The 21,512-nt window shown below is 46.3% G+C and overlaps 1 protein-coding gene across 1 annotated transcript in view; it reads left to right on the top strand.

The window, feature by feature from the left end:
• Positions 1 to 21,512, top strand: part of LOC135352439 (titin-like) — a 35,073-nt gene that overhangs the window by 5,949 nt on the left and 7,612 nt on the right. Inside the window, exons 14-55 of the mRNA XM_064551622.1 lie at positions 1,250 to 1,477; positions 1,531 to 1,959; positions 2,109 to 2,363; positions 2,437 to 2,706; positions 2,856 to 3,017; positions 3,107 to 3,229; positions 3,598 to 3,867; positions 3,960 to 4,235; positions 4,305 to 4,583; positions 6,185 to 6,583; positions 6,659 to 6,748; positions 6,847 to 7,275; positions 7,425 to 7,586; positions 7,672 to 7,794; positions 8,163 to 8,432; positions 8,492 to 8,746; positions 8,816 to 9,085; positions 9,235 to 9,396; positions 9,486 to 9,608; positions 9,977 to 10,246; positions 10,339 to 10,614; positions 10,684 to 10,962; positions 12,567 to 12,965; positions 13,041 to 13,130; positions 13,229 to 13,657; positions 13,807 to 13,968; positions 14,054 to 14,176; positions 14,545 to 14,814; positions 14,874 to 15,128; positions 15,198 to 15,467; positions 15,617 to 15,778; positions 15,868 to 15,990; positions 16,359 to 16,628; positions 16,721 to 16,996; positions 17,066 to 17,344; positions 18,946 to 19,344; positions 19,420 to 19,509; positions 19,608 to 20,036; positions 20,186 to 20,347; positions 20,433 to 20,555; positions 20,924 to 21,193; positions 21,253 to 21,507. Coding sequence (XP_064407692.1) covers positions 1,250 to 1,477; positions 1,531 to 1,959; positions 2,109 to 2,363; positions 2,437 to 2,706; positions 2,856 to 3,017; positions 3,107 to 3,229; positions 3,598 to 3,867; positions 3,960 to 4,235; positions 4,305 to 4,583; positions 6,185 to 6,583; positions 6,659 to 6,748; positions 6,847 to 7,275; positions 7,425 to 7,586; positions 7,672 to 7,794; positions 8,163 to 8,432; positions 8,492 to 8,746; positions 8,816 to 9,085; positions 9,235 to 9,396; positions 9,486 to 9,608; positions 9,977 to 10,246; positions 10,339 to 10,614; positions 10,684 to 10,962; positions 12,567 to 12,965; positions 13,041 to 13,130; positions 13,229 to 13,657; positions 13,807 to 13,968; positions 14,054 to 14,176; positions 14,545 to 14,814; positions 14,874 to 15,128; positions 15,198 to 15,467; positions 15,617 to 15,778; positions 15,868 to 15,990; positions 16,359 to 16,628; positions 16,721 to 16,996; positions 17,066 to 17,344; positions 18,946 to 19,344; positions 19,420 to 19,509; positions 19,608 to 20,036; positions 20,186 to 20,347; positions 20,433 to 20,555; positions 20,924 to 21,193; positions 21,253 to 21,507 — 10,236 coding nt within the window. The remainder of the gene's footprint in view (positions 1 to 1,249; positions 1,478 to 1,530; positions 1,960 to 2,108; positions 2,364 to 2,436; positions 2,707 to 2,855; positions 3,018 to 3,106; positions 3,230 to 3,597; positions 3,868 to 3,959; positions 4,236 to 4,304; positions 4,584 to 6,184; positions 6,584 to 6,658; positions 6,749 to 6,846; positions 7,276 to 7,424; positions 7,587 to 7,671; positions 7,795 to 8,162; positions 8,433 to 8,491; positions 8,747 to 8,815; positions 9,086 to 9,234; positions 9,397 to 9,485; positions 9,609 to 9,976; positions 10,247 to 10,338; positions 10,615 to 10,683; positions 10,963 to 12,566; positions 12,966 to 13,040; positions 13,131 to 13,228; positions 13,658 to 13,806; positions 13,969 to 14,053; positions 14,177 to 14,544; positions 14,815 to 14,873; positions 15,129 to 15,197; positions 15,468 to 15,616; positions 15,779 to 15,867; positions 15,991 to 16,358; positions 16,629 to 16,720; positions 16,997 to 17,065; positions 17,345 to 18,945; positions 19,345 to 19,419; positions 19,510 to 19,607; positions 20,037 to 20,185; positions 20,348 to 20,432; positions 20,556 to 20,923; positions 21,194 to 21,252; positions 21,508 to 21,512) is intronic.

Here is a 21,512-nt window from a genome sequence, read left to right as displayed (position 1 = left end):
AACTTTCTATTCAACACAGCCTTGCACTGAAGCGCTAGCTTTTTGTTTAATAGCTACACGAGTCAGAAAAAGAGCTGTTAAACAGCTAGCCAGAGGAGGTGGGACATGTGTCATCAATCACATGGCAATGGAATGAATCTCCATAGACTGCTCTCCATAGTAGCTTATGTACAGTAGGTTTGATGGTGAATTTCAAGCTATTGAGCCGGGATCCCACTGGGATTGCTGATCCACAAGTTAGTACTACTATCCTTTCACTACATGATAGCTAAATTTTAGAGAAAATTACCGTGGGATCGCTACTGTTTTGGCTGCTTGAAGATCCTTACTTTTCATGCACAAATCCTTGTCCAAATTTTTGCTGTTAAATCTGGATTGTTAATTAATTGAGGCGTACGTGATGCATGTCCTACCTCCTCTGGCAATTTTGAACCCCAGATCCTGGAAAATACTTCAGGTCTGGAAGCCACAAAACACTGATGGATGTACACAAGTCAATTATAATACAATAGATGCATGTACAAGTCTTTTTATGCCTCGGTGCGCATGCGCAAGCGAGGTATACGGTAGTGTGTTTGTGTGTCTGTCTGTGTGTGTAGACTATTTCAGCTGCTCAAGGATCAATGAAGTGCAAGTAAGAGTTTCTATAGGCTTCTAGTCATGTTTTCTCGGCATGCTATTTGTGGATTTACAAAATAAAGCTTCGTTCTCGAGTTATGCCTAGTTTTGCTTACTTAGAATGCCATTGCAGCCTTTTTAGAAGAGTCCGTAGCAAACCTTGTTCACCGAGTGTTGCTATTCTACTTAGTAGTTAGCTCTGCACTATAACGCTAGCTATTGGTAGCTGCAAGAGTGAGAAAAGAGCTACAAGGCTCTGCTGACTTGCAGCCATTAATTTTTACTTGAACTTTTGGCATCGATCGTTTTTAACAACAATCACGGTCGATCATTACCCACTATTTGAGTTTCCCTGTGATTGCATGCAAAAATGTTCATCATGATAAAATTAATGTGTGTATAAAAGCTAGCTATTAGTAGTTTTATGTTATGTAGCTTTGGCACCTCCACCGAGGCATCAGCACCCGCGGTGCTTTCATCTTCTCAGTTATTCTCAGTTAGATAATTATACACACTTTCTTCCAACACTCTAATACTTTTGAGCGAAAGCAAAACATGGTGAGAGGCATTAGCACAGCGCAGTTTGCAACACTCGTTATCATCAGTGACTATTTTTGAATTCTCTTTTTAGGTTTTCCTGAGAGCCTTCAAGACTTCTCACCAGATGCAATTGCTGTAACTGTAGAGGCTGATGAGGACGGATCCCAGAAAAATGATGTTGACGTCCAAATACCTATCGTAAATGATGAATTCGATGAAGCTGATGAGGAAGTGTTCATACTTGTTGTCTCAGTTCAAGGAAGCAATGACGAGAGTTCAGGCAGACGCTCATCACTCTGCATCATTCAAGATGACGATGGTTTGTAACATTTATGTTAAATATTGTTTGTGAGGCTTTAATTACCATTACAGATATACGTATTGGGTTTGAGAATGCATCATACACCTTTGTTGAGCCTCAGGAGGCACGGAACGTCACTGTTACTCTTGAAAAGCAAGATGGGCGCATATCAGAACAGACCTTCCTTGTTACTATTGAAGGCAGCTCTAACACACCAAATGCCAGTATTTCACCAGCCACGATATCTACATTGAATGGAGATGGAAGTATTAGTAACAATGACTACTCTATCTCTGCTCCAGGGGAGAATACTGTCCTGCTAGTGTTTGGTCCAGGCAACCAGACGTTAGATTTTGAGTTTACACTTTATCCAGACAATGTTACAGAGAACCAAGAGGGGTTTCAAATTCAAAGAATACGTACTAACTTTTTGGGTCCACCTTTTCTGCCTCCTACATCTGGTGCTTTGTTTTCATCTAGCTTCATTATCATTGATGAACGTAAGTTGCACACATTTTAGGCCTGTAAAAGTTACCATTATATTGACTTAAATAGGAGTGATACATGTAGATATATTTACATCGTGTGTAAAGATGATAATTATAATAGTTCTCATAACAGGCCAATCTTAAGCGTGTTTACTATTCAGGCGAAGCCCCCGTGATTGACAGCCAACCAGAGAATGTGGACGTTGAGCTGGGTGGGAATGCCACGCTCAGTGTGGTGGCAACCGGAGAGGGACTGAGCTACCAGTGGTTTGGTCCTGGTGGAGAGATTGAAGGAGCCACCGCATCCACTTTACGGATTACCAATGCTGGACCAGATGACGTTGGAGACTATAGAGTGCGAATTACAACTGTCAATGGAGGAATTGTCGATTCTGACACTGTCTCACTTTCCGTCGGTGAGTTCATCTGATTTGTGCCTGCATGCATGTGTGGCGGGCATGTCCATGCTTTACTCGTGCTTGTGTACAGGTCCTGCAATTGACGTACAACCGAGCGATGTGAATGCGGAAGCGGGTGGAACTGCCACATTCACCGTGGAAGCCTCTGGTGAAGGATTGAGCTACCAGTGGTTTGGTCCTGGCGGGAACGCTCTCACTGACGTCGACGGAGACATCGAAGGATCCAATTCATCCACCCTGCAAATTATCAATGTTGAGTCTGGCGATGCTGGAGATTACACAGTCGTTGTGACCAACAGTGCGGGATCAGTCGTCTCTGATGCTGCAACTCTGTCTATTGGTGAGAGATTGAAACATGCCTATTTTTACGGTTCAAGTGCAATTATAATTATTCTTGCTAGTGCATGTGTAATTATACGTGTGGTTTTCGGAAGGATATAATAATAGTCAGTGTGTGCTAGTCAAACGTTCCCCATTCCACACATGCAGCTCAACCTACCCAAGGTCCCACACTTGCTCCTCTGATCCTGAACTGCAGTGCCGAGTTCCTCGCTGAGTCTCAGCAAGTGAGTGTGAGCTGCACGTCAAGTAGGGACCTCGACGGCTTGGACTTTGAGTGCAGCTTCAATGATTCATCAGTAACAGAAGGATGTGAGTTTTGGTGTCTCTGCTGCATGCCTTAATTCATCCATCGTTTGTTGGTCTCGTGTGATTGACGCATTGTTTCTGTTTGCATGCAGGTGGACAATTCCCGTTCTTTGTGTCTGTCGCTGGAGCTTCAGGAAGCCAGACCATTGTCATCAGTGCAACCGATCCAGCGGATGGAGCTGGTTTCACGTCAACCATTACAATCACAACCACAGGTAAATGTGTATTCACCCTGGCCGAGCCGTTTCTTGAGTTCGTACCAAATTGAGTGCGTGTGGGCAGCATGCGTTAAACTTTTTAGTATATTATGGTGAAAGTGTCGTTCCCCTTGTTTGTGTTTATCGTAGTACGTACGTCATGGCCGTGTAAACTACAATTATAGAGTGTAAACTAAGCTCGATCCTCCTCAACGTAACTGCATGTGTGTGCACCGCTGATAGCAGCATAGCACGTTGAGCCACTAAAAAGTGGGTTAGCGGTCCAGTTGATTATGGTCGACTCGGTGGTGAATCCCTTCCATTGTTCGTGCCAAACAAGCAATGCTGAGTTCAGTGCTGATCGTTTCACTACTCACTCTATGTAGGCCCTGAAATTGAGACCCAACCAGAGAGTGTGGGTGTCGAGCAAGGCGGAAGTGCCTCATTCACCGTGGAGGCCTCTGGTGCAGGACTGACCTACCAGTGGTTTGGTCCTGGCGGAGTGGCTCTGACTGACAGTGACGGAGAGATTGAGGGGTCCACTTCAGGAACGTTGACAGTTTTCAACGCTGAGCCTGGCGATGCGGGAGACTACACGGTCGTTGTGACCAACAGTGCGGGATCAGTCACCTCTGATGCTGCAAGTCTGTCTATTGGTGAGATTTGAAACATGCCTATATTCTTACGGCTCAGTTTGTGTCTGTGTGGCGGGCGTGCATGTTCATGCTTTACTTGCCTTTGTGTACAGGTCCTGCAATTGACGTACAGCCGAGCAATGTGAATGCTACGGAAGCGGGTGGAAGTGCCACATTCACCGTGGAAGCCTCCGGTGAAGGACTGTTGAGCTACCAGTGGTTTGGTCCTGGCGGGGACGCTCTCACTGACGTTGACGGAGACATCGAAGGATCCAATTCATCCACCCTGCAAATCATCAATGTTGAGTCTGGAGATGCTGGAGACTACACAGTCGTTGTGACCAACAGTGCGGGATCAGTCATCTCTGATGCTGCAACCCTGTCTATCGGTGAGATTAATTGAAACATGCGTATTTGTTCGGCTCAGGTATTATTATTCGTGTGCATGTCGGTTTCAGGCGAAGCCCCCGTGATTGTGACCCAACCAGAGAATGTGGACGTTGAGCGGGGTGGGAATGCCACGCTCAGTGTGGTGGCAACCGGAGAGGAACTGAGCTACCAGTGGTTTGGTCCTGATGGAGAACCACTCTCCGACAGTGATGGGGCGATTGGAGGAGCCACCGCATCCACTTTACGGATTATCAATGCTGGACCAGATGACGCTGGCGACTATAGAGTGCGAATTACAACTGTCACCGGAGGAATTGTCGATTCTGACATTGTGTCACTTTCCGTCGGTGAGTTCATCTGATTTGTGTCTGCATGTGTGGCGGGCATGTCCATGCTTTACGTGTGTGTGTGTGTGTCTGTTCCAGCTGTAACTGCTCAACGGTTGCAATGTGACGAAAACTAGCAGCTTTTATAGTCTTCTAGCCACGTTCTCTTGGATTTTAATTAGTGGATTAGCAAACTAAAGCTTCTTTCTCACGTTATGGTTAGTTTGACTCACATTGAAGGCTGTTGCACTAAAGCGCCAGTCTTTTTTATTAGCTACAATTAAGAGTCAGAAAAGAGTTGCTAAAGCATTTACTAGCCATTAAGTTTGTGAACTTGACTTCTTGCAGACACACCCCTTATTCCTGTATACCTAATGCGCATGCGCACCATCCCCACGTGTGAGACAATCCAGATCCGAGCATAATCATTTTTCATCTTTCTTGAGGTCCTAGGTCCTGGTAAGCCACAAAACACTACAATGATACCATGTACAATAGATGCATGTACACACAAGTATTTTCTTATATAGATAGATATAATCACTTTCGTTGTATGAAGTTCAAATGCAAATTTAATGTCAAATTCATTATAGAAAGAAGCTTATTCCCCCATAGATACAAGAGGAAAATAATTGGAAATGAGATCACGTGCGCTATCAATCCTACAGTAAGCCCCAGAATTGATCCGCGTTTTATTGTAAGCGAGCAAAATGTTGTGGCAAAGAACGTATTTGGAGCGATTCTTCGGACTACCAAGATAAGCTAAGTTGATTTAAGAGCGTCACTGCATGCATCAATTATTTTCGTATGAGATAGTAAGCACACAAAGTTGAAGAGATAGACCCATTTATTACACTTTGTGGGTAGTAACTCACTTATACAGTACTATTATAGGACTTGAAAACTGCTACAACTAACACTTTCCCTAATTCTGCTGCACTGCATCGGCTAGTTTTTAAAATGTAAAAGCCTACCGTTGATCCGTAGTTACATGAAATAAAAGGAAAAGATGGCTTTGTTGTGCTGACTTACAATGTAGGTATCTTATACTGCAAATGTTCATAACATTTTTTAACTAGTCTTGTGGTGCTGTTTTTCCCAATCTGAATGGTGTGATATTTTATGCTATTTCTGTCCATACAGATCTGCTGCGGCATGGGTGGAGGGAGAAGAGAGCAAAAACCTGTGCTGAGAAAGAATACCAATACTAGTATGATGTATGACTGTGTGCCTTACTAGCACCATAGATACAACGCTAGATCTTTATTCGTGCCATTTGTGGTCTGTGTGTACACTATTAGTGTAAACCACGCCCACATTATTCCGTCTAACGAGGATAGTCTATGCTAATTGAGTTCACGTGACCTCGTTTCCAATTCTCTTCCTCTTGTATCTATGATTCCCCCTACTACCCCTACTAACCTACTACCCCTACACTCTAATACTTTTGAGCGAAAGTATAACATGGCGAGAGGCATTAGCACAGCGCAGCTTGCTGCATATAGCAACACCACAGCAACTTATGACATTGTTGTGTAATAATTCCATGAGTCTGCATATGTCTGTGAAACGTTTTGTGACTCGATCAGTATGGCCTTCCAAAATCTATTGCCTATGTATAGGTGCTGCCTGTGCTGTTGTTGACTGTGTATTTGGACATGAGTGTGCGGTAGACGTAGAAACCAAGCTACCATTCTGTAAGTGCAACAGAGACTGCAGAGTTTGCCTGCTAATTTCGGTGCAAGTATGTTTACCTGTTATCGAAGTACAACCAAGTGACGTTACTATCAGCACCGGAGGAAGTGCCACATTGACGGTGGTAGCCTCCGGTCGTGGACTGAGCTACCAGTGGTTTGGTCCTATAGGAGAGGCTCTTTCAGTCAGTTCCAGGGGGATCAGAGGATCTAGAACAGCTAGTCTGGAAATTTTCAATGCTCAGTCTGGCGATGCTGGAGACTACTTTGTCCGAGTGTCCAGTGCTGCTGGATGTGTGGATTCGAATGGTGCTGAACTGTTCATTGGTGAGTTTGAAAGTCCATATTGTGCAAAGTAACGTTGAGGGCAGTGCTGATCGTTTTACTACGCACTCTATGTAGCCACTGAACTTGACGAGCAAACCGGAAATGCCTCATTCAGCGTGGAGGCCTCTGGTGCAAGACTGGCCTCTGACGCAGATATCTACATCAGTGAGTTTTGTGAGTGTACATGTTCGCATAATGTTGAACACAATGCTTGTGTCCACACAATTTCTTAAGGTTTACATAATATTTTGTGTGATGTGTAGATGATCCCTGTGCTGCGTTTGACTGTGCACTTGGATATGAGTGTAAGGTGTACGTAGAAACCCAGCGACCATTCTGTCAGCGCATCAGATTATGTGAATTAAACAACGGAGACCGTCCGAAGAAAGATAGTTGCCTGCTAACCTTTGAGCAAGTGTGTCTTCCTATTATCGAAGTACAACCAAGTGACGTTACTATCAGCACCGGAGAAATTGCCACATTAACGGTGGTAACCTCCGGTCGTAGACTGTGCTACCAGTGGTTTGGTCCTGGCGGGAACGCTCTCACTGACGTCGACGGAGACATCAAAGGATCCAATTCATCCACCCTGCAAATTATCAATGTTGAGTCTGGCGATGCTGGAGATTACACAGTCGTTGTGACCAACAGTGCGGGATCAGTCGTCTCTGATGCTGCAACTCTGTCTATTGGTGAGAGATTGAAACATGCCTATTTTTCCGGTTCAAGTGCAATTATATTCTTGCTAGTACTAGCATGTGTAATTATACGTGTGGTTTTCGGAAGGATATAATAATAGTCAGTGTGTGCTAGTCAAACGTTCCCCATTCCACACATGCAGCTCAACCTACCCAAGGTCCCACACTTGCTCCTCTGATCCTGAACTGCAGTGCCGAGTTCCTCGCTGAGTCTCAGCAAGTGAGTGTGAGCTGCACGTCAAGTAGGGACCTCGACGGCTTGGACTTTGAGTGCAGCTTCAATGATTCATCAGTAACAGAAGGATGTGAGTTTTGGTGTCTCTGCTGCATGCCTTCATCCATCGTTTGTTGGTCTCGTGTGATTGACGCATTGTTTCTGTTTGCATGCAGGTGGACAATTCCCGTTCTTTGTGTCTGTCGCTGGAGCTTCAGGAAGCCAGACCATTGTCATCAGTGCAACCGATCCAGCGGATGGAGCTGGTTTCACGTCAACCATTACAATCACAACCACAGGTAAATGTATATTCACCCTGGCCGAGCCGTTTCTTGAGTTCGTACCAAATTGAGTGCGTGTGGGCAGCATGCGTTAAACTTTTTAGTATATTATAGTGAAAGTGTCATTCCCCTTATTTGTGTTTATCGTAGTACGTACGTCATGGCCGTGTAAACTACAATTATAGAGTGTAAACTAAGCTCGATCCTCCTCAACGTAACTGCATGTGTGTGCACCGCTGATAGCAGCATAGCACGTTGAGCCTCTGAAAAGTGGGTGAGCGGTCCAGTTGATTATGGTCGACTCGGTGGTGAATCCCTTCCGTTGTTCGTGCCAAACAAGCAATGCTGAGTTCAGTGCTGATCGTTTCACTACTCACTCTATGTAGCCCCTGAAATTGAGACCCAACCAGAGAGTGTGGGTGTCGAGCAAGGCGGAAGTGCCTCATTCACCGTGGAGGCCTCTGGTGCAGGACTGACCTACCAGTGGTTTGGTCCTGGCGGAGTGGCTCTGACTGACAGTGACGGAGAGATTGAGGGGTCCACTTCAGGAACGTTGACTGTTTTCAACGCTGAGCCTGGCGATGCTGGAGACTACACAGTCGTTGTGACCAACAGTGCGGGATCAGTCACCTCTGATGCTGCAACCCTGTCTATCGGTGAGATTAATTGAAACATGCGGCTCAGGCATTATTACTCGTGTGCATGTCGGTTTCAGGCGAAGCCCCCGTGATTGGGACCCAACCAGAGAATGTGGACGTTGAGCGGGGTGGGAATGCCACGCTCAGTGTGGTGGCAACCGGAGAGGGACTGAGCTACCAGTGGTTTGGTCCTGATGGAGAGATCGAAGGAGCCACCGCATCCACTTTACGGATTACCAATGCTGGACGAGATGACGCTGGCGACTATAGAGTGCGAATTACAACTGTCAATGGAGGAATTGTCGATTCTGACACTGTCTCACTTTCCGTCGGTGAGTTCATCTGATTTGTGTCTGCATGTGTGGCAGGCATGTCCATGCTTTACTCGTCTTTGTGTACAGGTCCTGCAATTGACGTACAACCGAGCGATGTGAATGCGGAAGCGGGTGGAACTGCCACACTCACCGTGGAAGCCTCTGGTGAAGGATTGAGCTACCAGTGGTTTGGTCCTGGCGGGAACGCTCTCACTGACGTCGACGGAGACATCGAAGGATCCAATTCATCCACCCTGCAAATTATCAATGTTGAGTCTGGCGATGCTGGAGATTACACAGTCGTTGTGACCAACAGTGCGGGATCAGTCGTCTCTGATGCTGCAACTCTGTCTATTGGTGAGAGATTGAAACATGCCTATTTTTCCGGTTCAAGTGCAATTATAATTATTCTTGCTAGTGCATGTGTAATTATACGTGTGGTTTTCGGAAGGATATAATAATAGTCAGTGTGTGCTAGTCAAACGTTCCCCATTCCACACATGCAGCTCAACCTACCCAAGGTCCCACACTTGCTCCTCTGATCCTGAACTGCAGTGCCGAGTTCCTCGCTGAGTCTCAGCAAGTGAGTGTGAGCTGCACGTCAAGTAGGGACCTCGACGGCTTGGACTTTGAGTGCAGCTTCAATGATTCATCAGTAACAGAAGGATGTGAGTTTTGGTGTCTCTGCTGCATGCCTTAATTCATCCATTGTTTGTTGGTCTCGTGTGATTGACGCATTGTTTCTGTTTGCATGCAGGTGGACAATTCCCGTTCTTTGTGTCTGTCGCTGGAGCTTCAGGAAGCCAGACCATTGTCATCAGTGCAACCGATCCAGCGGATGGAGCTGGTTTCACGTCAACCATTGCAATCACAACCACAGGTAATTGTATATTCACCCTGGCCGAGCCGTTTCTTGAGTTCGTACCGAATTGAGTGCGTGTGGGCAGCATGCGTTAAACTTTTTAGTATATTATGGTGAAAGTGTCGTTCCCCTTGTTTGTGTTTATCGTAGTACGTACGTCATGGCCGTGTAAACTACAATTATAGAGTGTAAACTAAGCTCGATCCTCCTCAACGTAACTGCATGTGTGTGCACCGCTGATAGCAGCATAGCACGTTGAGCCTCTAAAAAGTGGGTGAGCGGTCCAGTTGATTATGGTCGACTCGGTGGTGAATCCCTTCCATTGTTCGTGCCAAACAAGCAATGCTGAGTTCAGTGCTGATCGTTTCACTACTCACTCTATGTAGCCCCTGAAATTGAGACCCAACCAGAGAGTGTGGGTGTCGAGCAAGGCGGAAGTGCCTCATTCACCGTGGAGGCCTCTGGTGCAGGACTGACCTACCAGTGGTTTGGTCCTGGCGGAGTGGCTCTGACTGACAGTGACGGAGAGATTGAGGGGTCCACTTCAGGAACGTTGACAGTTTTCAACGCTGAGCCTGGCGATGCGGGAGACTACACGGTCGTTGTGACCAACAGTGCGGGATCAGTCACCTCTGATGCTGCAAGTCTGTCTATTGGTGAGATTTGAAACATGCCTATACTCTTACGGCTCAGTTTGTGTCTGTGTGGCGGGCGTGCATGTTCATGCTTTACTTGCCTTTGTGTACAGGTCCTGCAATTGACGTACAGCCGAGCGATGTGAATGCTGCGGAAGCGGGTGGAAGTGCCACATTCACCGTGGAAGCCTCCGGTGAAGGACTGTTGAGCTACCAGTGGTTTGGTCCTGGCGGGGACGCTCTCACTGACGTTGACGGAGACATCGAAGGATCCAATTCATCCACCCTGCAAATCATCAATGTTGAGTCTGGAGATGCTGGAGACTACACAGTCGTTGTGACCAACAGTGCGGGATCAGTCATCTCTGATGCTGCAACCCTGTCTATCGGTGAGATTAATTGAAACATGCGTATTTGTTCGGCTCAGGTATTATTATTCGTGTGCATGTCGGTTTCAGGCGAAGCCCCCGTGATTGTGACCCAACCAGAGAATGTGGACGTTGAGCGGGGTGGGAATGCCACGCTCAGTGTGGTGGCAACCGGAGAGGAACTGAGCTACCAGTGGTTTGGTCCTGATGGAGAACCACTCTCCGACAGTGATGGGGCGATTGGAGGAGCCACCGCATCCACTTTACGGATTATCAATGCTGGACCAGATGACGCTGGCGACTATAGAGTGCGAATTACAACTGTCACCGGAGGAATTGTCGATTCTGACATTGTGTCACTTTCCGTCGGTGAGTTCATCTGATTTGTGTCTGCATGTGTGGCGGGCATGTCCATGCTTTACGTGTGTGTGTGTGTGTCTGTTCCAGCTGTAACTGCTCAACGGTTGCAATGTGACGAAAACTAGCAGCTTTTATAGTCTTCTAGCCACGTTCTCTTGGATTTTGATTAGTGGATTAGCAAACTAAAGCTTCTTTCTCAAGTTATGGTTAGTTTGACTCACATTGAAGGCTGTTGCACTAAAGCGCCAGTCTTTTTTATTAGCTACAATTAAGAGTCAGAAAAGAGTTGCTAAAGCATTTACTAGCCATTAAGTTTGTGAACTTGACTTCTTGCAGACACACCCCTTATTCCTGTATATCTAATGCGCATGCACACCATCCCCACGTGTGAGACAATCCAGATCCGAGCATAATCATTTTTCATCTTTCTTGAGGTCCTAGGTCCTGGTAAGCCACAAAACACTACAATGATACCATGTACAATAGATGCATGTACACACAAGTATTTTCTTATATAGATAGATATAATCACTTTCGTTGTATGAAGTTCAAATGCAAATTTAATGTCAAATTCATTATAGAAAGAAGCTTATTCCCCCATAGATACAAGAGGAAAATAATTGGAAATGAGATCACGTGCGCTATCAATCCTACAGTAAGCCCCAGAATTGATCCGCGTTTTATTGTAAGCGAGCAAAATGTTGTGGCAAAGAACGTATTTGGAGCGATTCTTCGGACTACCAAGATAAGCTAAGTTGATTTAAGAGCGTCACTGCATGCATCAATTATTTTCGTATGAGATAGTAAGCACACAAAGTTGAAGAGATAGACCCATTTATTACACTTTGTGGGTAGTAACTCACTTATACAGTACTATTATAGGACTTGAAAACTGCTACAACTAACACTTTCCCTAATTCTGCTGCACTACATCGGCTAGTTTTTAAAATGTAAAAGCCTACCGTTGATCCGTAGTTACATGAAATAAAAGGAAAAGATGGCTTTGTTGTGCTGACTTACAATGTAGGTATCTTATACTGCATCAAATATTCATAACATTTTTTAACTAGTCTTGTGGTGCTGTTTTTCCCAATCTGAATGGTGTGATATTTTATGCTATTTCTGTCCATACAGATCTGCTGCGGCATGGGTGGAGGGAGAAGAGAGCAAAAACCTGTGCTAAGAAAGAATACCAATACTAGTATGATGTATGACTGTGTGCCTTACTAGCACCATAGATACAACGCTAGATCTTTATTCGTGCCATTTGTGGTCTGTGTGTACACTATTAGTGTAAACCATGCCCACATTATTCCGTCTAACGAGGATAGTCTATGCTAATTGAGTTCACGTGACCTCGTTTCCAATTCTCTTCCTCTTGTATCTATGATTCCCCCTACTACCCCTACTAACCTACTACCCCTACACTCTAATACTTTTGAGCGAAAGTATAACATGGCGAGAGGCATTAGCACAGCGCAGCTTGCTGCATATAGCAACACCACAGCAACTTATGACATTGTTGTGTAATAATTCCATGAGTCTGCATATGTCTGTGAAACGTTTTGTGACTCGATCAGTATGGCCTTCCAAAATCTATTGCCTATGTATAGGTGCTGCCTGTGCTGTTGTTGACTGTGTATTTGGACATGAGTGTGCGGTAGACGTAGAAACCAAGCTACCATTCTGTAAGTGCAACAGAGACTGCAGAGTTTGCCTGCTAATTTCGGTGCAAGTATGTTTACCTGTTATCGAAGTACAACCAAGTGACGTTACTATCAGCACCGGAGGAAGTGCCACATTGACGGTGGTAGCCTCCGGTCGTGGACTGAGCTACCAGTGGTTTGGTCCTATAGGAGAGGCTCTTTCAGTCAGTTCCAGGGGGATCAGAGGATCTAGAACAGCTAGTCTGGAAATTTTCAATGCTCAGTCTGGCGATGCTGGAGACTACTTTGTCCGAGTGTCCAGTGCTGCTGGATGTGTGGATTCGAATGGTGCTGAACTGTTCATTGGTGAGTTTGAAAGTCCATATTGTGCAAAGTAACGTTGAGGGCAGTGCTGATCGTTTTACTACGCACTCTATGTAGCCACTGAACTTGACGAGCAAACCGGAAATGCCTCATTCAGCGTGGAGGCCTCTGGTGCAAGACTGGCCTCTGACGCAGATATCTACATCAGTGAGTTTTGTGAGTGTACATGTTCGCATAATGTTGAACACAATGCTTGTGTCCACACAATTTCTTAAGGTTTACATAATATTTTGTGTGATGTGTAGATGATCCCTGTGCTGCGTTTGACTGTGCACTTGGATATGAGTGTAAGGTGTACGTAGAAACCCAGCGACCATTCTGTCAGCGCATCAGATTATGTGAATTAAACAACGGAGACCGTCCGAAGAAAGATAGTTGCCTGCTAACCTTTGAGCAAGTGTGTCTTCCTATTATCGAAGTACAACCAAGTGACGTTACTATCAGCACCGGAGAAATTGCCACATTAACGGTGGTAACCTCCGGTCGTAGACTGTGCTACCAGTGGTTTGGTCCTGGCGGGAACGCTCTCACTGACGTCGACGGAGACATCAAAGGATCCAATTCATCCACCCTGCAAATTATCAATGTTGAGTCTGGCGATGCTGGAGATTACACAGTCGTTGTGACCAACAGTGCGGGATCAGTCGTCTCTGATGCTGCAACTCTGTCTATTGGTGAGAGATTGAAACATGCCTATTTTTCCGGTTCAAGTGCAATTATATTCTTGCTAGTACTAGCATGTGTAATTATACGTGTGGTTTTCGGAAGGATATAATAATAGTCAGTGTGTGCTAGTCAAACGTTCCCCATTCCACACATGCAGCTCAACCTACCCAAGGTCCCACACTTGCTCCTCTGACCCTGAACTGCAGTGCCGAGTTCCTCGCTGAGTCTCAGCAAGTGAGTGTGAGCTGCACGTCAAGTAGGGACCTCGACGGCTTGGACTTTGAGTGCAGCTTCAATGATTCATCAGTAACAGAAGGATGTGAGTTTTGGTGTCTCTGCTGCATGCCTTCATCCATCGTTTGTTGGTCTCGTGTGATTGACGCATTGTTTCTGTTTGCATGCAGGTGGACAATTCCCGTTCTTTGTGTCTGTCGCTGGAGCTTCAGGAAGCCAGACCATTGTCATCAGTGCAACCGATCCAGCGGATGGAGCTGGTTTCACGTCAACCATTACAATCACAACCACAGGTAAATGTATATTCACCCTGGCCGAGCCGTTTCTTGAGTTCGTACCAAATTGAGTGCGTGTGGGCAGCATGCGTTAAACTTTTTAGTATATTATAGTGAAAGTGTCATTCCCCTTATTTGTGTTTATCGTAGTACGTACGTCATGGCCGTGTAAACTACAATTATAGAGTGTAAACTAAGCTCGATCCTCCTCAACGTAACTGCATGTGTGTGCACCGCTGATAGCAGCATAGCACGTTGAGCCTCTGAAAAGTGGGTGAGCGGTCCAGTTGATTATGGTCGACTCGGTGGTGAATCCCTTCCATTGTTCGTGCCAAACAAGCAATGCTGAGTTCAGTGCTGATCGTTTCACTACTCACTCTATGTAGCCCCTGAAATTGAGACCCAACCAGAGAGTGTGGGTGTCGAGCAAGGCGGAAGTGCCTCATTCACCGTGGAGGCCTCTGGTGCAGGACTGACCTACCAGTGGTTTGGTCCTGGCGGAGTGGCTCTGACTGACAGTGACGGAGAGATTGAGGGGTCCACTTCAGGAACGTTGACTGTTTTCAACGCTGAGCCTGGCGATGCTGGAGACTACACAGTCGTTGTGACCAACAGTGCGGGATCAGTCACCTCTGATGCTGCAACCCTGTCTATCGGTGAGATTAATTGAAACATGCGGCTCAGGCATTATTACTCGTGTGCATGTCGGTTTCAGGCGAAGCCCCCGTGATTGGGACCCAACCAGAGAATGTGGACGTTGAGCGGGGTGGGAATGCCACGCTCAGTGTGGTGGCAACCGGAGAGGGACTGAGCTACCAGTGGTTTGGTCCTGATGGAGAGATCGAAGGAGCCACCGCATCCACTTTACGGATTACCAATGCTGGACGAGATGACGCTGGCGACTATAGAGTGCGAATTACAACTGTCAATGGAGGAATTGTCGATTCTGACACTGTCTCACTTTCCGTCGGTGAGTTCATCTGATTTGTGTCTGCATGTGTGGCAGGCATGTCCATGCTTTACTCGTCTTTGTGTACAGGTCCTGCAATTGACGTACAACCGAGCGATGTGAATGCGGAAGCGGGTGGAACTGCCACACTCACCGTGGAAGCCTCTGGTGAAGGATTGAGCTACCAGTGGTTTGGTCCTGGCGGGAACGCTCTCACTGACGTCGACGGAGACATCGAAGGATCCAATTCATCCACCCTGCAAATTATCAATGTTGAGTCTGGCGATGCTGGAGATTACACAGTCGTTGTGACCAACAGTGCGGGATCAGTCGTCTCTGATGCTGCAACTCTGTCTATTGGTGAGAGATTGAAACATGCCTATTTTTCCGGTTCAAGTGCAATTATAATTATTCTTGCTAGTGCATGTGTAATTATACGTGTGGTTTTCGGAAGGATATAATAATAGTCAGTGTGTGCTAGTCAAACGTTCCCCATTCCACACATGCAGCTCAACCTACCCAAGGTCCCACACTTGCTCCTCTGATCCTGAACTGCAGTGCCGAGTTCCTCGCTGAGTCTCAGCAAGTGAGTGTGAGCTGCACGTCAAGTAGGGACCTCGACGGCTTGGACTTTGAGTGCAGCTTCAATGATTCATCAGTAACAGAAGGATGTGAGTTTTGGTGTCTCTGCTGCATGCCTTAATTCATCCATTGTTTGTTGGTCTCGTGTGATTGACGCATTGTTTCTGTTTGCATGCAGGTGGACAATTCCCGTTCTTTGTGTCTGTCGCTGGAGCTTCAGGAAGCCAGACCATTGTCATCAGTGCAACCGATCCAGCGGATGGAGCTGGTTTCACGTCAACCATTGCAATCACAACCACAGGTAATTGTATATTCACCCTGGCCGAGCCGTTTCTTGAGTTCGTACCGAATTGAGTGCGTGTGGGCAGCATGCGTTCAACTTTTTAGTATATTATGGTGAAAGTGTCGTTCCCCTTGTTTGTGTTTATCGTAGTACGTACGTCATGGCTGTGTAAACTACAATTATAGAGTGTAAACTAAGCTCGATCCTCCTCAACGTAACTGCATGTGTGTGCACCGCTGATAGCAGCATAGCACGTTGAGCCTCTAAAAAGTGGGTGAGCGGTCCAGTTGATTATGGTCGACTCGGTGGTGAATCCCTTCCATTGTTCGTGCCAAACAAGCAATGCTGAGTTCAGTGCTGATCGTTTCACTACTCACTCTATGTAGCCCCTGAAATTGAGACCCAACCAGAGAGTGTGGGTGTCGAGCAAGGCGGAAGTGCCTCATTCACCGTGGAGGCCTCTGGTGCAGGACTGACCTACCAGTGGTTTGGTCCTGGCGGAGTGGCTCTGACTGACAGTGACGGAGAGATTGAGGGGTCCACTTCAGGAACGTTGACAGTTTTCAATGCTGAGCCTGGCGATGCGGGAGACTACACGGTCGTTGTGACCAACAGTGCGGGATCAGTCACCTCTGATGCTGCAAGTCTGTCTATTGGTGAGATTTGAAACATGCCTATACTCTTACGGCTCAGTTTGTGTCTGTGTGGCGGGCGTGCATGTTCATGCTTTACTTGCCTTTGTGTACAGGTCCTGCAATTGACGTACAGCCGAGCGATGTGAATGCTGCGGAAGCGGGTGGAAGTGCCACATTCACCGTGGAAGCCTCCGGTGAAGGACTGTTGAGCTACCAGTGGTTTGGTCCTGGCGGGGACGCTCTCACTGACGTTGACGGAGACATCGAAGGATCCAATTCATCCACCCTGCAAATCATCAATGTTGAGTCTGGAGATGCTGGAGACTACACAGTCGTTGTGACCAACAGTGCGGGATCAGTCATCTCTGATGCTGCAACCCTGTCTATCGGTGAGATTAATTGAAACATGCGTATTTGTTCGGCTCAGGTATTATTATTCGTGTGCATGTCGGTTTCAGGCGAAGCCCCCGTGATTGTGACCCAACCAGAGAATGTGGACGTTGAGCGGGGTGGGAATGCCACGCTCAGTGTGGTGGCAACCGGAGAGGAACTGAGCTACCAGTGGTTTGGTCCTGATGGAGAACCACTCTCCGACAGTGATGGGGCGATTGGAGGAGCCACCGCATCCACTTTACGGATTATCAATGCTGGACCAGATGACGCTGGCGACTATAGAGTGCGAATTACAACTGTCACCGGAGGAATTGTCGATTCTGACATTGTGTCACTTTCCGTCGGTGAGTTCATCTGATTTGTGTCTGCATGTGTGGCGGGCATGTTCATGCTTTACGTGTGTGTGTGTGTGTCTGTTCCAGCTGTAACTGCTCAACGGTTGCAATGTGACGAAAACTAGCAGCTTTTATAGTCTTCTAGCCACGTTCTCTTGGATTTTGATTAGTGGATTAGCAAACTAAAGCTTCTTTCTCAAGTTATGGTTAGTTTGACTCACATTGAAGGCTGTTGCACTAAAGCGCCAGTCTTTTTTATTAGCTACAATTAAGAGTCAGAAAAGAGTTGCTAAAGCATTTACTAGCCATTAAGTTTGTGAACTTGACTTCTTGCAGACACACCCCTTATTCCTGTATACCTAATGCGCATGCGCACCATCCCCACGTGTGAGACAATCCAGATCCGAGCATAATCATTTTTCATCTTTCTTGAGGTCCTAGGTCCTGGTAAGCCACAAAACACTACAATGATACCATGTACAATAGATGCATGTACACACAAGTATTTTCTTATATAGATAGATATAATCACTTTCGTTGTATGAAGTTCAAATGCAAATTTAATGTCAAATTCATTATAGAAAGAAGCTTATTCCCCCATAGATACAAGAGGAAAATAATTGGAAATGAGATCACGTGCGCTATCAATCCTACAGTAAGCCCCAGAATTGATCCGCGTTTTATTGTAAGCGAGCAAAATGTTGTGGCAAAGAACGTATTTGGAGCGATTCTTCGGACTACCAAGATAAGCTAAGTTGATTTAAGAGCGTCACTGCATGCATCAATTATTTTCGTATGAGATAGTAAGCACACAAAGTTGAAGAGATAGACCCATTTATTACACTTTGTGGGTAGTAACTCACTTATACAGTACTATTATAGGACTTGAAAACTGCTACAACTAACACTTTCCCTAATTCTGCTGCACTGCATCGGCTAGTTTTTAAAATGTAAAAGCCTACCGTTGATCCGTAGTTACATGAAATAAAAGGAAAAGATGGCTTTGTTGTGCTGACTTACAATGTAGGTATCTTATACTGCAAATGTTCATAACATTTTTTAACTAGTCTTGTGGTGCTGTTTTTCCCAATCTGAATGGTGTGATATTTTATGCTATTTCTGTCCATACAGATCTGCTGCGGCATGGGTGGAGGGAGAAGAGAGCAAAAACCTGTGCTGAGAAAGAATACCAATACTAGTATGATGTATGACTGTGTGCCTTACTAGCACCATAGATACAACGCTAGATCTTTATTCGTGCCATTTGTGGTCTGTGTGTACACTATTAGTGTAAACCACGCCCACATTATTCCGTCTAACGAGGATAGTCTATGCTAATTGAGTTCACGTGACCTCGTTTCCAATTCTCTTCCTCTTGTATCTATGATTCCCCCTACTACCCCTACTAACCTACTACCCCTACACTCTAATACTTTTGAGCGAAAGTATAACATGGCGAGAGGCATTAGCACAGCGCAGCTTGCTGCATATAGCAACACCACAGCAACTTATGACATTGTTGTGTAATAATTCCATGAGTCTGCATATGTCTGTGAAACGTTTTGTGACTCGATCAGTATGGCCTTCCAAAATCTATTGCCTATGTATAGGTGCTGCCTGTGCTGTTGTTGACTGTGTATTTGGACATGAGTGTGCGGTAGACGTAGAAACCAAGCTACCATTCTGTAAGTGCAACAGAGACTGCAGAGTTTGCCTGCTAATTTCGGTGCAAGTATGTTTACCTGTTATCGAAGTACAACCAAGTGACGTTACTATCAGCACCGGAGGAAGTGCCACATTGACGGTGGTAGCCTCCGGTCGTGGACTGAGCTACCAGTGGTTTGGTCCTATAGGAGAGGCTCTTTCAGTCAGTTCCAGGGGGATCAGAGGATCTAGAACAGCTAGTCTGGAAATTTTCAATGCTCAGTCTGGCGATGCTGGAGACTACTTTGTCCGAGTGTCCAGTGCTGCTGGATGTGTGGATTCGAATGGTGCTGAACTGTTCATTGGTGAGTTTGAAAGTCCATATTGTGCAAAGTAACGTTGAGGGCAGTGCTGATCGTTTTACTACGCACTCTATGTAGCCACTGAACTTGACGAGCAAACCGGAAATGCCTCATTCAGCGTGGAGGCCTCTGGTGCAAGACTGGCCTCTGACGCAGATATCTACATCAGTGAGTTTTGTGAGTGTACATGTTCGCATAATGTTGAACACAATGCTTGTGTCCACACAATTTCTTAAGGTTTACATAATATTTTGTGTGATGTGTAGATGATCCCTGTGCTGCGTTTGACTGTGCACTTGGATATGAGTGTAAGGTGTACGTAGAAACCCAGCGACCATTCTGTCAGCGCATCAGATTATGTGAATTAAACAACGGAGACCGTCCGAAGAAAGATAGTTGCCTGCTAACCTTTGAGCAAGTGTGTCTTCCTATTATCGAAGTACAACCAAGTGACGTTACTATCAGCACCGGAGAAATTGCCACATTAACGGTGGTAACCTCCGGTCGTAGACTGTGCTACCAGTGGTTTGGTCCTGGCGGGAACGCTCTCACTGACGTCGACGGAGACATCAAAGGATCCAATACATCCAACCTGCAAATTATCAATGTTGAGTCTGGCGATGCTGGAGATTACACAGTCGTTGTGACCAACAGTGCGGGATCAGTCGTCTCTGATGCGGCAACTCTGTCTATTGGTGAGAGATTGAAACATGCCTATTTTTCCGGTTCAAGTGCAATTATATTCTTGCTAGTACTAGCATGTGTAATTATACGTGTGGTTTTCGGAAGGATATAATAATAGTCAGTGTGTGCTAGTCAAACGTTCCCCATTCCACACATGCAGCTCAACCTACCCAAGGTCCCACACTTGCTCCTCTGATCCTGAACTGCAGTGCCGAGTTCCTCGCTGAGTCTCAGCAAGTGAGTGTGAGCTGCACGTCAAGTAGGGACCTCGACGGCTTGGACTTTGAGTGCAGCTTCAATGATTCATCAGTAACAGAAGGATGTGAGTTTTGGTGTCTCTGCTGCATGCCTTCATCCATCGTTTGTTGGTCTCGTGTGATTGACGCATTGTTTCTGTTTGCATGCAGGTGGACAATTCCCGTTCTTTGTGTCTGTCGCTGGAGCTTCAGGAAGCCAGACCATTGTCATCAGTGCAACCGATCCAGCGGATGGAGCTGGTTTCACGTCAACCATTACAATCACAACCACAGGTAAATGTATATTCACCCTGGCCGAGCCGTTTCTTGAGTTCGTACCAAATTGAGTGCGTGTGGGCAGCATGCGTTAAACTTTTTAGTATATTATAGTGAAAGTGTCATTCCCCTTATTTGTGTTTATCGTAGTACGTACGTCATGGCCGTGTAAACTACAATTATAGAGTGTAAACTAAGCTCGATCCTCCTCAACGTAACTGCATGTGTGTGCACCGCTGATAGCAGCATAGCACGTTGAGCCTCTGAAAAGTGGGTGAGCGGTCCAGTTGATTATGGTCGACTCGGTGGTGAATCCCTTCCGTTGTTCGTGCCAAACAAGCAATGCCGAGTTCAGTGCTGATCGTTTCATTACTCACTCTATGTAGCCCCTGAAATTGAGACCCAACCAGAGAGTGTGGGTGTCGAGCAAGGCGGAAGTGCCTCATTCACCGTGGAGGCCTCTGGTGCAGGACTGACCTACCAGTGGTTTGGTCCTGGCGGAGTGGCTCTGACTGACAGTGACGGAGAGATTGAGGGGTCCACTTCAGGAACGTTGACTGTTTTCAACGCTGAGCCTGGCGATGCTGGAGACTACACAGTCGTTGTGACCAACAGTGCGGGATCAGTCACCTCTGATGCTGCAACCCTGTCTATCGGTGAGATTAATTGAAACATGCGGCTCAGGCATTATTACTCGTGTGCATGTCGGTTTCAGGCGAAGCCCCCGTGATTGGGACCCAACCAGAGAATGTGGACGTTGAGCGGGGTGGGAATGCCACGCTCAGTGTGGTGGCAACCGGAGAGGGACTGAGCTACCAGTGGTTTGGTCCTGATGGAGAGATTGAAGGAGCCACCGCATCCACTTTACAGATTACCAATGCTGGACCAGATGACGCTGGCGACTATAGAGTGCGAATTACAACTGTCAATAGAGGAATTGTCGATTCTGACACTGTCTCACTTTCCGTCGGTGAG

This window comes from Halichondria panicea, chromosome 1, assembly GCF_963675165.1.
Source record: "Halichondria panicea chromosome 1, odHalPani1.1, whole genome shotgun sequence".
Taxonomy (NCBI): domain Eukaryota; kingdom Metazoa; phylum Porifera; class Demospongiae; order Suberitida; family Halichondriidae; genus Halichondria; species Halichondria panicea.
This window is presented reverse-complemented; position numbering and strand designations above follow the sequence as displayed.